General features: G+C 45.7%; 1 protein-coding gene and 1 long non-coding RNA gene across 3 annotated transcripts; one reads left to right on the top strand and one right to left on the bottom strand.

The window, feature by feature from the left end:
- Positions 1-830: 830 nt before the first annotated feature.
- On the top strand, positions 831-15,373 carry LOC116919349. The gene is given in 4 exon segments (XM_045171249.1): positions 831-895; positions 897-972; positions 974-2,314; positions 14,339-15,373. Coding segments are annotated over 4 exon segments (2,517 nt in total).
- On the bottom strand, positions 9,532-10,926 carry LOC123470383. 2 transcript variants are annotated; one of them, XR_006644054.1, is made up of 3 exons: positions 10,300-10,829; positions 10,011-10,239; positions 9,532-9,947 (listed from the first exon to the last, which is right to left on the bottom strand). It is a non-coding gene; the product is annotated as an uncharacterized LOC123470383 (long non-coding RNA). The 2 variants fall into 2 exon arrangements; XR_006644053.1 differs by having other exon boundaries at positions 10,011-10,926.
- Positions 15,374-16,212: the final 839 nt, after the last annotated feature.

The raw sequence follows: 16,212 nt of genomic DNA, 5'->3' as shown, positions 1-16,212 counted from the left end.
ACCATAACGTGGGAACGCAGTTTTATTTAGATTTGAATTAATTTTGTTAAAGAAATACTTATTGTATTAAGACTTCTCGAAATGGAATGTTATTTAAAATATTGGAACGCAGTCAATTCTAAAATACATTTATGGATAAGCATTTTGTAAAGCTGAAATGTAAAAGAAAAAAAACTATTGCTATGCTTATTTCAAAATTTTCACAACAGAAAGTTGTTACAATAAATTTGGTATTTGGTTTTTCTTCACATCTATATCTATTTTGACAGCAAATTTTCTTTTTTATGATAAATTTATAGTTCATAAAGGATTCCAGAGCAAGATTCTACCCGGACGCTTTAATTGCCACACCATCGCGGGAAATCACACTCCTGGTCTTCAGTTTTCAAGTAAAGTATTCCCCAACCTCATCCTTCCCTCACCAAAGAGTTGTTGGATCAAACCAGGCACTGAAAAACTAACTTCCTTTGAGGGTCCTTCTCAAGTCACTGTGGAACACAGGTTCCTGTGCGGGTGATGATTTGTTGTCAGGCACGCTCCGAGGCCAAAGACTATGGTAAGGCCGGGAGAATGCAGAGCTGGTGACTTGAGAACAGTCCTTTAATACCGGAGATATAGTGATAGGTGTTTTGGCCAGCAACTTTATAAGTTTTTAAGCACTCGGAAACCACATTGAGCAACTGCCTGGGACGGTGTCGATTGGTGGAAGGTTTAAACTCATTAATCATTGTAGCAATTGTTTGTACTTTTTTTTGTGTTGCAATCCAAAAACCCTTCAAAAACCCTCCCATCTCATCTTCACAAATCAACGAATTTTTGAGTGACTTGAGATGCCACCACGTCGTCAACTGACTAATGCCGAAAAAGAGGAGAAAAATCTGAAGCTAAGAGAAAAAAGCGAAAGAGGCTACAGAGGTTAAGGCAAAGCGCTTAGAAGAGAATAGATCCAGAGGTAAATACGTCCACGATGAAAAAAAAACGGCGACTCAATGAAGAACTCAAACAACAAACCAAAAATGACATAAATAAGCAATCGCGTCTAGACGTTGAGGCAGAGGGACGGAGGGTGAAGCGAGTGCAAGAGCAAGAAGAAACGAAGCAGAATAGGCTACGAGAGCAAGCACTACGGCAGCAAGCTCTGCGTGAGGAAGAGAATGAAGAAGAAAGACGTGTAAGGCTACAAGAGAAAGCAAGGCGACAGCAAGCTCTGTGCGCAGTAGAAACTTACGAAGAGAGGAGAGATAGACTTATGGAAGACAAAATGCGACATCCAACCCATTGCAAACAGGAGACGGTAGAAGGAAGGATGTCGCGTGCATCGGTGGATAGATTGCGTCATCAAATGTATCTCATTGTAGAAAATCACGAAGAGGCTGAGGTACGCCGGGAATTAAACAGAGAACAAATGACCACCAACAGAGCTGCAGAGATAAAAAAAGAGACAGAACAAAGAAGGGAAGAGAGTCAACTTCGAATGGAGCGACTGCGACAAGAGAGACAGCAGGACGAGGAATTACTTCGTGCCATGAATGCAATGGAACAAGCAGAAATTATACCTCTGGAAACCGAAAAAGATCGCACTTTCCGCGAAGAGTTGTTGGCTGCCCGCAACCGTGTGGGAGTGCCGAGAACTCATCGAGCGGCTTGCAAAGTCTTGGCTTCCGAAGACCACCTTGCAATGCTTGATTGCGGAGAAATGAACGTCACTTGCGGCGAACGTAATGCCAGGCATTTCAAGGGTGAGCGAGCAGCCGATAAGAAATTCACTCAATGCTGCGGAAAAGGCAAGGTGATTCTCCACCCTCCCAAGCAGTGCCCTCAACCACTAGCTAAAGTGTTGCAGAACAACCATTCAAAAGCAAAGGTGTTCATGACCATGATCCGCAACTATAACAGCGCTCACGATTTTGATTCTTTAAGAGCCAATATCTCTTCGCCACCAGGGCGTGGAACTTATTGCTTCAGGATCCACGGTCAAGTGTACCACAGCACTACACCTGTCGACGCAAACACAACCAATCCCAAGTACACAGATCTGTATTTCATGGACGCTGCACAGGCCAGCGAGTTTAGAGGCAATTTCTCTTCCAATGGAGGGTGTTACAGGAACTTGATGGAGGAATTGGACACAATGCTACAAGAAAAGAATCCCTACGCAGCCGTTTACAAGATGATGCGGCAAGTGCTTGAAGAAGAACACCACCGAGCCCAAGAGGAGAATCTACCGCACCAAACAGTGGGTATAATTATCAGCAGTGATCAAAGAAATCTCGACCAAAGACGGTACAACAGCCCAACGACAAACGAGATTGATGTGATTTTTAAAGCACCAACCCCGGGTACGAAACAATACTGACCATTCTTAATCCGATGTTGATTTTAGGTCGGTTCACGTCGTAAATGCGTTATAAGTTACATGAGATTGGTCCATGGTTGGAAAAATATTGGAATGTGGTTTTTCAAAAACCAACTCAATTCCATCCTGGGCCATTCTTAGAAAGTTGATTTTTAACGATGCATGTGTCCCCCTACTAAACCAATGTAGATACAATTTCGAACCTTTGCTGTTGTTCGATATCGACTAGCCAATAATAACCCAATGTCCAAAACACAAATTTCAACGATGTATATATCCCAATATTTATCCAATGTCAATACAATTTCGAATTTTTGCTGCTGTTCGATATCGAAATGCCAATAGTACCCCAAAAACAGAAACCCAAGTTTAAACGATACATATATCCATATACTAATCCAATGTTGGTACAATTTCGAATTTTTGCTGCTGTTTGATATCTAAATGCCACTAGTACCCCAAAGTTAGAAACTCAAGTTTAAACGATATATATATCCATATAGTAATCCAATGTTGGTACAATATCAAATTTTTGCTGCTGTTTGATATCGAAATGCCACTAGTACCCCAAAGTCAGAAACCGAAGCTTAAACGATACATATATCCATATACTAATCCAATGTTGGTACAATTTTGAAGTTTTGCTGCTGTTCGATATCAAAATGCCACTATTACCCCATAGTTAGAAACTCAAGTTTAAATGATATATATATCCATATACTAATCCAATGCTGGTACAATTTCGAATTTTTGCTGCTGTTCGATATCGAAATGCCACTAGTACCACAAAGTCAGAAACCGAAGTTTAAACGATTCATATATCCCTATACAAATCCAATGTTGGTACAATTTCAAATTTTTGCTCTTGTTCGATATCGAAATGCCAATATAGTATCCCAAAGTCAGAAACCGAAGTTTAAACGATTTATATATCCATATTGTAGCGTTCACGCATCGTTGTAAGAGAACTCTCGCCATCCGTTATAACTGTAACGGATAGACAAACGACCGACGGAAGTGTCATTCGAGTGTCATCCGATTGCTGATGCATTTGGATTCACCGACTGACCCTTTCCCACGCCTGTAAGACTATAAATGGGACTGTAGTGTGGACCCGCGTGGCCAGTAGTTAGATAGAACAGTTATGTTTACTTTGTGTAGTGCTTAAGTGTTGAAGTGACTGAATACACCGATATCGATTCACCGAACCCATCGGCGATAACTCGTTACATGGTGGAGATGCAGGGTAGACCTTCCTGGTAAAATAAGGTAAGATCATTGGGCTTGATTCTGAGTTGTTAGGGGACGAAGTGAGAGAGTAAGAAACTAGGAGGCAGGTGCTGTTGAGAGGTCCTTGGAAGGTGTGACCAGCGGGTATTGGTACCTTAAATTGCTTGGGTATAGGACCACAGGCCTGGCCGAGCTTCTTATTCGTTTGAGCGTCCACAACTCGGGTAAGAGAGCAGATCTTGTCTTGTTTTACGCGGGTTAAAATAGGTCTACCGGGGGGTTCGTCGATCCTGAATGATCGGGTGTAGATGAGTACTGGTCCACTGCGGCAAAGTAAACGGTTAAGGAGGATTGCAGCGTCACCCGAGGGCGAAGTAAGGGAACGTAGGGGGGCCAACGTAACGGAAGCTCAAACGGAAGTTACGACCAAAGTTTGTGTTAGTACTGGGACGCAAACCTCTCTAGCGATTAGTCAACCCGCCCCGAGCCTCGGAGCTGAATCAGGGAATCTGGTTGGGAGTTCTGGAGAGAGGTCGAATCGGGGGTGCAATTATCGGAAGTTCTTGCTACAGCGGAGACCGAGAGACAGCGGTCTAGGAGAACGGACGGTCGTAGATCCAGACGACTCAGGAGAAGAGGCGGGCGCAAGGGAGCGATCCGCTACCTATCCACCCCTGCCAGGAAGTAGGGCCGAGAGTAGGCTTAACTTGGTGGAAGCGGGGATAGAAGGGGCCTATTACACGGAGTCACTGCAGTGGGATTCCGGCGACCTACAAGAGGACGCGGTAGAGCTCAGAGCGACTTCCGAGCCGGAAGAGGGCACCAGTCAGGAGGGCTCGGATTGGCACGGTTGGAGAAGCCAACCCATATCCTCGAGAGAGTCATCACTTGCGAGTGAGTCGGTAGACGAAGAGGAGCTTGCGAGTGAGTCGTCAGGCAGTTCAGCCGGTTCTCGGGCCGCGTCACCAGTAGTCATGGCCCAACGACCACCTGCCCCCCAATTGAAGTACCGGGCTCCTCCGATCTTCTACGGGAGGAAGGATGAGGATGCAGTGGATTGGCTAGAGCGTTATGAGAGTACGGCTCTCTATAACCGTTGGGGAGCAGCTGAAATGGCCGAGAATTTTGGGATGCAGCTGGATGGAGCAGCTAGTAAATGGTTTCTCTGCTTGGGAGCGCCGGCGGTGTGGCGGGATACACCGGCAGTGGCAGCAGCACCGGGGGTGGTGGCTGTGCCTGGGGTGGACGGACTACGAACGAGATTTCTTCGCGCCTTTCAGCCACAACATTATGGCCGCTATCAAGAGGCAAAGTTACGACAGCGGAAGCAGGGGATAGACGAATCAGGGGTAGAATACTTCTACGACGTCATTGATTTGTGTCGGAGGGTAGACCCAGGGATGTTGGAAGAGGCAAAAGTGGATTATCTGTTTCGTGGTTTGAAGCCTACCCTTGTCGAGAAGATCTGGGTGACTAGCCCGAGAACTACGGCGGAATTCTTGACTGCGGTGCAGCTGCACACGGAAGCGTCGGAGTTAGCTATTCGACCAGAATGGGCTGTGAGCGTGTTAGGACCAATGAAGGGGTTACCTCCTCCAAAGGAGGAAGCTGGGACCGAATTGAGAGACCTGGTGTTAGAATTGAAAGCCGAGATCGCCGAGTTAAAGCGCGTGTCAAAATCTCCCAGGCCGGAGGGCGGACGGGGAAACTCGGGGCGACCTCAAAATAATGTGTCGTTCGCATCTCGGACTTCGGATGGGAAGCCTATCTGTCATAATTGTGCCAAAGCGGGGCACATTGCTCGTTTCTGTAGAGCGGAGAAGGGCCAAGACCAGAAAAGTACGGCCCCGAAAGAAGAGGGGAGGGGCGGTCAGCGGAGTGATCGTCGAGACGAGGGAGAGAACAGATGGAGAAACGATCGGCGCAAGGAAGAGGGAAGGGCTTTGCAGACTAGGCGACGGGACTCCGAAGAAGATGACCGGAATACCGTGGGCATGGTGTCGGCCGACGAAGACGACTCAGGAGAGACGGCTGTACTGCTTATCGACTCTTCCCGCCTGATAACTGAAGAGGTAGTGTGCCGAGGAATAAGGATCAAGGCCGTGATTGACACCGGAGCGGTGGTATCGGTGGCGTCTCCGAGCTTGCAAGGGAAATTAGGAGCTCGTCGAATGGGATGGGACGGACCGTCTGTTGTCATGGTAAACGGCCAGAGAGCTCCCCCGCTAGGAGCCCTCGAGCTAGAAATCGAGCATAGAGGAATGAAGGCCAGTGGAAAAGTAATTCTATTGGAAATGAGAGGGATCGAGTTACTGCTGGGCAACGATTTTTTGAGCCAGTTCAAGCGGCTTCAAATAAATTACGTCCCAAATGGCGCTGAATTATTACTCGGAGAGTTACCCGTGAACGTAATCGAAGAACAGGAGGCCGTGAAAGCACCTAGATTGGTCACAAAGACGGGTAGAATGCTTCCGCCCAGAGCCATTGTTCCGGTGGAGATAGAAGCCACGACTCTCAATGAAGCAACGTGGATGATTGAACCTTCGGAACATCTGGCTCAAACCAAGGGGTTGACGGCGGGTAAAGTGCTGGTGTCTTCGGATCAACCGTTAGGACAAGTGTTGATGGTTAATTTAACCAATCGGCGCGCCTATCTAAGAGAGGGAACCGTTTTGGGGCAGATGGAGGCTGTGGAACCATCCATTGTCGCAGTGGATGAGGGGGAAACGCCAGATTCACTGGGCGACGATGTTGGGGAGGACTCAGCTGAGTCAATAAGCGACTCAGATTCTATGCCGAGAATGACCTCTATTCCGAGTCAAGCTTTTCGGGCTCAAGTAGCATCGACGCTTCCCCCTGCTGATGTGGAGAAGATGGTTGAGCTACTCGAGGAATTTGACACTAGTTTTGTGTTGAAGGAGGGAGAACTGGGGGTGTGCAAGATTGCAGAGCATCGCATAAATACTGGTACTGCTACGCCGGTACATCAGTCTCCCTACAAGAGTGCTTGGAAAGAGAGGGCTATTGTGCAGAAACAAGTGGACGAAATGCTGAGCAGAAGTGTAATTGAACGTTCAACTAGCCCGTGGGCATCACCTGTGGTCTTAGTGAAGAAAAAGGATGGAAGTTGGCGTTTTTGTGTGGACTATCGCCGCCTCAACGCCATATCCGTAAAAGATGTTTACCCGTTGCCGAGGATCGAAGAGACGCTGTCTCGGATGGGGAACGCTAGCATCTTCTCGACGCTGGATCTGGAGAGTGGGTACTGGCAGGTACCACTAAACGAAGAGGATAAAGTCAAGACGGCGTTTGTCACCCCCGACGAACTTTATCAGTTTCTTGTTATGCCTTTCGGGTTGGCCTCCGCACCGGGGACATTCCAACGCATGATGGATTTGGTTTTAACTGGTCTGAGATGGACGATTTCTCTCGTTTACCTGGACGACATCATCATCTACGCGGCTGATGCAGAGGAACACTTGGTGCGAGTGCGACAAGTGTTGACCGCCCTGCGGAAGGCCGGGTTGAAAATTAAGTTGGTGAAGTGTCAGTTTGGAGCCAGCGAAGTAAAGGCTTTAGGCCACGTCATTAGTGGGGATGGAGTTAGGCCTGACCCAGAAAAACTTAATGCGGTCGCAAACTTCCCTTCTCCGTCGACCCTGTGTAAGCCAAGTGAACAGTTGAAGTGCGTACGTAGCTTTGTGGGGCTTTGCTCGTATTATCGCCGGTTCATTCCTCAGTTTGCACACACAGCCAAACCCCTGACGGACATGTTTAAAAAGGGTGGTTGCTTCGTGTGGGAAGAGTCTCAAGAAGTCAGCTTTGAGCTGATGAAGCAGGCGCTAGTGAGTGCGGCCACTTTGGCCTATCCCGATTTTACAAGGCCGTTCGAGATACACCCTGACGCCTGTGACTACGGTTTAGGAGCGGTGTTACTACAACGCGTAAATAACATTGAGAGGCCCCTGGCCTACGCGAGTCGCCTCTTGTCTCCAAGTGAGTCGAATTACTCGATCACGGAGAAAGAGTGTCTCGCTTTGGTTTGGGCCGTGAAGAAGTTTCGGTCTTACATATGGGGAATGGATACTTTGGTGGTGACTGATCATCACGCTCTGTGTTGGCTACTCACCAAGAAGGATCTAGCCGGACGTTTAGCTCGCTGGAGTCTACAGCTACAGGAATTCCTACTACGGATCATACACCGAAATGGAAGACTTCATACGGATGCAGATGCGTTTTCCCGCTATCCGGTCGACGCACCACAGGAGCTCGACGAACAGCTGTATTGTACTCTAGCTGTCTTCAGTATTGACACTGAAAGTAAGAGTGAGTTTCAGCAAGCGCAGCAAGTGGAGTGGGACCAAGTCTTCGCGGGTCTGGAGAAAGGAAGAAAATACAGCCAGTATCGCCTTAAGGACGGTCTGCTGTTCCAGACCAAGGTCGTTGACGACGGCCTCCTACTAAGGCTATGTGTGCCTCAATCCTTTAAAAACGAGGTAATGCGCTCTTGCCATCATGACATTACCGCCGGCCACCTAGGTGTCACTCGTACTCTTGACAAAGTGAGGGGTAGATACTACTGGTGGGCCTTGGCCGAGGATGTGCGTAATTTTGTGCGGGCGTGTCGGGAGTGCCAGTCCCGAAAACCAGTCTACCAGCGACCAGCGGGGTTTATGGAAATTCAAAGAAGTGAACGTCCATTCGAGAGACTGGGAATGGATATTCTGGGACCTTTTCCACTGTCCAAGAGTGGGAATAAAAGTATTGTGGTAGCCGTAGATTACGTCACCAAGTGGGCGGAGACTCGAGCTCTACCTTCAGCAGATGCGTCGGAGGTAGCAGATTTCTTGGTGAAATTTGTGTTGTTAAGACATGGAGCTCCACGCCAGTTGACGACCGACCAGGGACGTTGCTTCACCGCTGAGGTAACTCAAAAGGTATTGCAGGCCCTGGAGACGAACCATCGTACGACAACGGCTTATCGTCCCCAGGCAAATGGTTTGGTGGAAAGGTTGAACCACACCCTAGCTGACATGCTGTCCATGTATGTCAGCTCCGACCATAAGGATTGGGACGAGTCGTTACCTTTCGTAACGTTCGCTTACAACACCAGCCGTCATGAAAGTACGGGACGAACTCCATTCTACCTGGTGTACGGAAGAGAAGCTGTTCTCCCCATCGATGGCGCTCTGAACGCGGATCCGAATTTGGTACCTCCACCTAACCGGGATCCGTCCGAGTGGGCGGTGGAACGGCTTCAACAGGCCCGATTGGAAGTGCAGGCTCGCGCTGCTGCTGTGCAGCGGAAGCAGAAAAAGGTTTACGACGAGGGCCGGAGGGAGGCTACGACATATCTACCTGGAGAAGAGGTACTGATCTACAAGCCTATCAGAAAGGTAGGAAAATCTGAGAAGCTTTTGCATCGTTGGTTGGGACCGTACATGGTCGTACGACAGACCACTCCTAGTAACTACGAGCTGCGGCTGGGACGAACGGTTAAAACTGAAATCGTTCATGTGGAACGTATGAAACCGTTCGTCGATTGCGTTAGCATTCCGCCGCCGGAACGAGGAGCTGCCGTTGGGAGCTCATCAGGAGTCCGTGGACCTGAACCGAGAGGAGTAAACCGGAACTCTCCGGCTGACACTCCAGCTGCACGTGATGGGCCGTCACATGCTACAGCCATCGCGCCCGAATGCGTCGGCCTTCGACGCTCTACGAGAATACGGGCACCGAGGAAAACATTCTTACTTGCTTTCCCGTTGATGTTTTTGCTTACCGTAATGTCTGGTCCGGGTCCGGTAGCTGCCAGCGAGATCGTCGCCTATCAAGGGGTGATCTTCAAGTCGGAAGGAGACTTAGCCTTTTCCGACTCGGAGTGGGTCGTAGTGACAGATTTTACGTTTGATCCAGTGGACCAAGTGGTAAAATCGTTATACGAGTGGTTAGACATTCGAGTGAATACCATGTCCGATCACTACGCCGGAGTTAAATCACAGTTTAAACAGGCATTGCAACAACATGTGAAAGAACGGGCACAAGAAGAATTGTTGAAATTGCGGAAGGTTCATCAGCGCTGGAATGAACTAAAAACAGCCGTCGGTGTGCAAGACTCCAGAGTGAAACGTGGCCTAGTGGATGGAGGAGGTCGACTTCTTAACTGGCTTTTTGGGGTCTCTACCCAAGAAGATCTCGAACACGTGAACGGCCGGATCAATAAGCTTTCGACGGAGACAACATCCATTGTGCATGCCCTGGAAGTTCATGCTTCTCTCATTAACGAGACGCTGTGGGAGACTAAGGCAAGTGGCGACGCCGTAGCCGAGCTACAGATTGCTTTTGCAAAAATTGAACGAGAGGCCTGGAAAATGGACAACAAAATGGACGGGGTGGTGAAAGAGATCGAAAGGCAATGGATTGCTACCACGAAAGTTGGAGATGCGTTCCGTCAAATTGGGTCCGCCGTGGGATGGATCGAAGAGGTGTTGGATAACTTTGCCGTTGGATTGGCTGTTATGGCTATGGAACGTCTACCAGCTACCCTTTTTCTCCCGCTGCAAGTTCAAGCCGCCCTGAAAGAAATTAAATCTGTGCTGCCGTCAGGATGGTCCTTGAGTCCATCCATCCAGAAGGGCGATGTTGGAAAGTGTACACTGAAGCTAAAGTAGTCGTGGCTGCGGTTAATAATGGTCTTAGAATTTTTATTCATTTACCTGTTTTTGAGTTTCCTTTTCGTTTTACACTCTATAAAGTAATCAGTTTGCCGCGCCCTATAGAAAATGCCACACAAGGTGCACAATTTTATCCTCTTCCACCATTTCTTGTCGTAGCAACTGATAGACAAGCCTTTGTAGAGTTATCAGCAGACGATGCATTTCGTTGTTTAATGTCACCGGCTTTAATTTGTCCGATAAGTAGCGCTATTAATCGGAAACACAGGGAACCCGGGTGTGCAATGTCTTTGTTTGTTAAGGACGAGGCCCGTAGTCGCACCCAGTGCACGACTCATGTGTCACCTTGGCTTGGCCAACAAACTGTATATCTAGGCCATAGGAGGTGGGGTTATTCAACTACTGAAGATACAACAATAACAATAACTTGCCCGCAAAGTCGTGAAAAGGTTAACACTTTAATTAGAAGAAAACCTTTTGATGTCTTTGAAGTCCCAATGTCGTGTACTGCACACCTGGATAATTGGATTTTTCAGGCAAGCTTCAGGAAGAATGTCAAGTATACAGTGAACAACGCGTCACTGCCGTCACTCACTGAGCTTGAAAAAGTAGGGCAAGTTTTAAAAGCGCCCGAGGCTAGTGAGACTATACTAGAAAGGGAGGGGGGGACAAGAACCCAGAAAAGCCAGCCGATACTGACGCGCCGTGCGATGATTCAAGGTCGCGTAGCCCTCATGGGGGAGCATCTGCGTATCATTGAGGAAGAAGAGAAAGCTAGACGGGGCGCGGGGCAACCCGAAACAGTTCGGTACCCGTTTGAATTGGTAGCAGTTATAGCGATTTTATTCTTTGGTTTGGGAGCAAGTCTGTTCGTTTATTTGCGTCAAACCGGGGCAACCATAAAAGCCTTGACTCAACGCATAGTCGAATTGGAAGGTCGATTGACTATTCATGAGGCCGAGGTGGAAGAGCGTTTATAACCGTTACCCGACCCGTTGTATTTGTTTTTGTTTTTCTCTCTCTCTCTCCCCTATTCTGTTAGGAGTTATTCGAATTGCTGAAATTATTTTGGTGTTTCTTGTGTAACTTTTTTTTTTTTTTCCTCTCAATAGCTATTTGTAGCTGTTATTTTGTTTCATGCTTGTTTTCTTGGTAATTTGGTTTTTTTTTAATGTTTTGCATTAATGTCCATTGGTTCTACCAGTAACCCTTCTAGCATTTGTTGTGACATTTGTTTACATTGAATTTTGCATTCATTTGTTTTCATTAACTTTTGGCTAAAAATTGTTTCTTTGCACTGATTTTTTTTTTTTTTTGGCCGAAAATTGCTCGTGTCTCTTATGTTTTCGGGTTTATGTTTATTTTTCTCCTTGTTCTTCGTCGTCATAGTGCGATCGGGACGAGTCGCAGGCTGAAGGGGGGGATGTAGCGTTCACGCATCGTTGTAAGAGAACTCTCGCCATCCGTTATAACTGTAACGGATAGACAAACGACCGACGGAAGTGTCATTCGAGTGTCATCCGATTGCTGATGCATTTGGATTCACCGACTGACCCTTTCCCACGCCTGTAAGACTATAAATGGGACTGTAGTGTAGACCCGCGTGGCCAGTAGTTAGATAGAACAGTTATGTTTACTTTGTGTAGTGCTTAAGTGTTGAAGTGACTGAATACACCGATATCGATTCACCGAACCCATTGGCGATAACTCGTTACAATATACTAATCCAATGTTGGTATAATTTCAATTTTTTGCTCTTGATCGATATCGATTAGCCAATTATAAGCCAATATTGAACAAAAAAGATTAAACGATCTTTATACCACGATACCAACCAAATGTCGATGCGATACGAATTTTTGTTGTTGTTTAACGATAATATTATTGGTATGTATGTATATATGTATAGTTTTGGGGTAAAAGTCGGGGAACGGTAAACACCCTGTGTTTGGAACTGGTTTTTGGAACCGGGTTTAATTTTAGCGAGGAATTTTTAACATAGGTCCTACGATGTTACCTAGTCTCGTCATTCGATAACTGATATAAGTGCAGAATTCCATCATTGCCCGAGCATTGGCTTGCCAATAGAAAGTTTGTATTTTTGTGCATCAATCCAAGCCTATACGAACATCGGATTAGTTTTGGCGAATGTTGTTTCCTGCCCGGGTATATATCGAACAATAACATAAATTCGAAATTGTATCGACATTGGATTAGTATCGGAATATATAGATCATTTAATCTTTTTTTCCTAATTTTGGTTTAGTATTGTCAAATTGATATCGATCAACAGCAAAAATTCGAAATTGTTTCAACATTAGATTAGTATCGGGAGATAAACATCGATTTCTGACACTGGTTTACTGTTGGCTAATCAATATCGAACAAGAGCAAAAATTTGAAATTGTACCAAAATTGGATTAGTATATGGATATATAAATATCGTTTAAACTTGGGTTTCTGACTTTGGGGTACTATTGGCATTTCGATATCGAACAAGAGCAAAAATTTGAAATTGTACCAACATTGTATTTGTACATGGATATATATATCGTTTAACCTTGGGTTTCTGACTTTGGGGTACTATTGGCATTTCAATATCGAACAAGAGCAAAATTTTGAAATTGTACCAACATTGGATTAGTAGATAGATATATACATCGTTTGAACTTGGGTTTTTTACTTTGGGGTACTATTGGCATTTTGATATCGAACAGCAGCTAAAATTTGGAATGGTACCAATATTGGATTAGTATATGGATATATATATCGTTTAAACTTGAATTTCTGACTTTGGGGTACTATTGGCATTTCGATATCAAACAGCATAAAAAATTCGAAATTGTATTGACATTGGATAAATATTGGGATATATAAATCGTTGAAATTTGGGTTTTGGACATTGGATTATTATAGGCTAGTCGATATCGAACAACAGCAAAGGTTCGAAATTGTATCGACATTGGTTTAGTAGCGGGATACATGCATCGTTAAAACTCAACTTTCTAAGAATGGCCCAGGATGGAATTGATTTGGTTTTTGGAAAACCACATTCCAATATTTTTCCAACCATGGACCAATCTCATGTAACTGATAACGCATTTACGATGTGAACCGACCTAAAATCAACATCGGATGAAGAAAACAGAATGGTCAGTATTGTTTCCTACCCGGGTGTGCTTTTTAAATTTGTTATTTTTAATTACATTTTTTGTTGTATTTTTGAAATGTTTGGTCTAAATTAACGATTAAACATGAAAATCAAATGATTGTTGTGTAAATTAGTATCTATAATCAGTAAAAATAATAAAACTGTTACCACGTACTAAATTTAAACTAACTTTGGTTTTCACTGGGAAATTTTTTCTAAGTTTTTAAACAAATTCCGAAATTACTCCGGAAAACATATTATTTGACATGTAAAGAAATAGCTAAGTGAATAAAGCGTCTGAAAGATGAAGTTGTTGTACAATGGTCTAGGGTTCAAATCCGGCAAATACGGCTAGGTCTGTGTTTGCTTTATGTTACGATGAATAAAGCTATTGTTTTGTTTTAGGCTACTATTTAATTTTTGATGTTGGAATGTTGAATGTTGGTCCAATGTTGTTTTGCGCCATTATTGGCTGCATATCGAAATCGCACATCGGCCCGGGTCATTTCCAACTTGAGTCGCCAAACCTTGTCCATTTCTGTTATGCCACTACTGATAAAATTATCCCGGATAAATACTGCTCGCCAATGTTCTACCAAAATAAATTTATAACATTGGTTAGGTGTTCAATTTTTAACATTGATACAATGTTGTTTTGCGCCATTATTGGCTGCATATCGAAATCGCACATCGGTCCGGGTAATTTTCAACTTGAGTCGCCAAACCTTGTCCATTTCTGTTATGCCAATATTGATAAATTAATCCCGGATCAACACTGCTTGCCGGTGTTCTACCAAAATACATGTGTAATATTGGCATAGCAGAAATGGACAAGGTTTGGCGACTCAAGTTGGAAATGACCCGGGCCGATGTGCGATTCTGATCCTGAACCAATGGCCGATTCTGTATCGGCAACAACATTGGACCTAGATAAAATTCCTACCCGGGAACGGTGAGCCACCAGCTAAGAGAGATATCCGCGGCCATCTCTTCATCCCAGTCAGAGGGAGAAAATTCATTCAGATCGACACGCAACAACCCATGTGCGATCCCATGACCTACCCCCTGCTCTTCCCCAACGGCGACGATGGATGGCATGTAAACATGCCTTACACCATCAGTACACGGCGCGAAAGAGAGCAAGGAGCAGCGCGGGAAATGGATGTGGATGAAGAAAAAGAGATCACTATCACAAGGCGGAACGAAATACTGCGGCTGGAAAATCCACCAAAAGAAACCTTAGGTGGTGATGATGAGCCGGTAGAACAACCCGAACCGGAACCCGAGGAGCAATTTTATGACGACGAAAACTATCCACAGCGACTGAATCGTGGCGGAGGAAAAAGGAAGTGGGTAACGCAGTGCGAATTTTACAGCTTTCTCGTGTCAATTCGGGATTACTTTAACATCGTATTGGCCGGAGGACCACTCACTCAGCAATGGATTGTAGACTCTTACGTCGAGATGGAAGCCAACCGCGTCAAGTACATTCGCGAACATCAGGCGGAACTTCACGTGGCTCAATTGGACCGTCTCTTGGACTACATCAATAATCGTGCCGAAAGAGAAAACTTGATGTTCGGATCATTTCACGTCCTCCCCTCGAGTTTCATCGAAAGTCCAAGAGCGATGAAGCAAGCGTACCAAGATGCGATGGCCATCTGCGGAAAATTCGGCAAACCCGTCTTTTTCTTAACGTTCACCTGCAACCCCAAGTGGAGAGAAATCACAGCCAACACTCCCAGTCATCTCTCGGCGTCAGATCGACCCGATATAGTAGCAAGAGTCTTCCAACAAAAGAAAAATGAGTTAGTAAACGATATTGAAAAACGCCAGGTGCTTGGATTTGCAACTGCACGGATACACGTCATAGAATTTCAAAAGCGTGGATTGCGGAGATTGTGGAGCGTTGTGAGATTGTGGAGCGTGACGCTCCACGTACAGTGGAAGACGTGGATGCAATGATATGCGCTGAAATTCCATATAGAACAACGTATCCGAGACTGTACAAGATCGTCATGGCCCATATGATTCATGGTCCATGTCGGCTAATCAACAAAAAGTCCCCTTGCATGGACGGCGACAGGTGCTCAAAGTCTTTTTCGAAGCAATACAGCCAAGAAACCATCGTCAATGACAACGGCTACCCCACTTACAGACGAAGAGATAACGGAATTGTACATCGTTTGAAACGAGGACAAACGGATTTCCAAGTGGACAACAGGTGGGTTGTTCCTTATAACCCTTGGTTATCCCTCAAGTTTGATTCACACATCAACCTCGAATACTGAGCTTCAATCGTCAGCGTCAAGTACATCTTCAAGTACGTCTACAAAGGGAATGACTGCCTGAAAATGGATCAAAAAGTGGGAACATTTTAGCTTGAAGAAGGCGACGTACAGAGGGTGGAGTGGGACGAAATCACGTGCCATCTTGATGCGCGGTACGTCAGGGCGCAAGAAGCCTGTTGGAGAATCTTCAAGTTTCCTCTTTCCGACCGTTCACATGCCATCTATCGCCTTGCCGTCCATTTGCTGCGAGAACAGTTCGTCTTTTTCAAACCGGGAAACGAAATTCAAGCCGTCATCAATGTTGCCTCGAAAGACACTAACCTGATTGCTTATTTCAAGTTGAATCGGGTCGACGAAGATGCGCGTCATTTACTACAGAGAAATACCTCACCACTACTTTTTCGTTAAGAAAACCAATTCGTGGAAACATCGATTAAAAAGGGCAAAGATCATCGGTCGCCTTTACACGGTTGGCGTCCGGCAAGTGGAACGGAATCGCCTTCGATTGCTTCT

Source organism: Daphnia magna, linkage group LG3 (assembly GCF_020631705.1).
Source record: "Daphnia magna isolate NIES linkage group LG3, ASM2063170v1.1, whole genome shotgun sequence".
Taxonomy (NCBI): Eukaryota; Metazoa; Arthropoda; class Branchiopoda; order Diplostraca; family Daphniidae; genus Daphnia; species Daphnia magna.
This window is presented reverse-complemented; position numbering and strand designations above follow the sequence as displayed.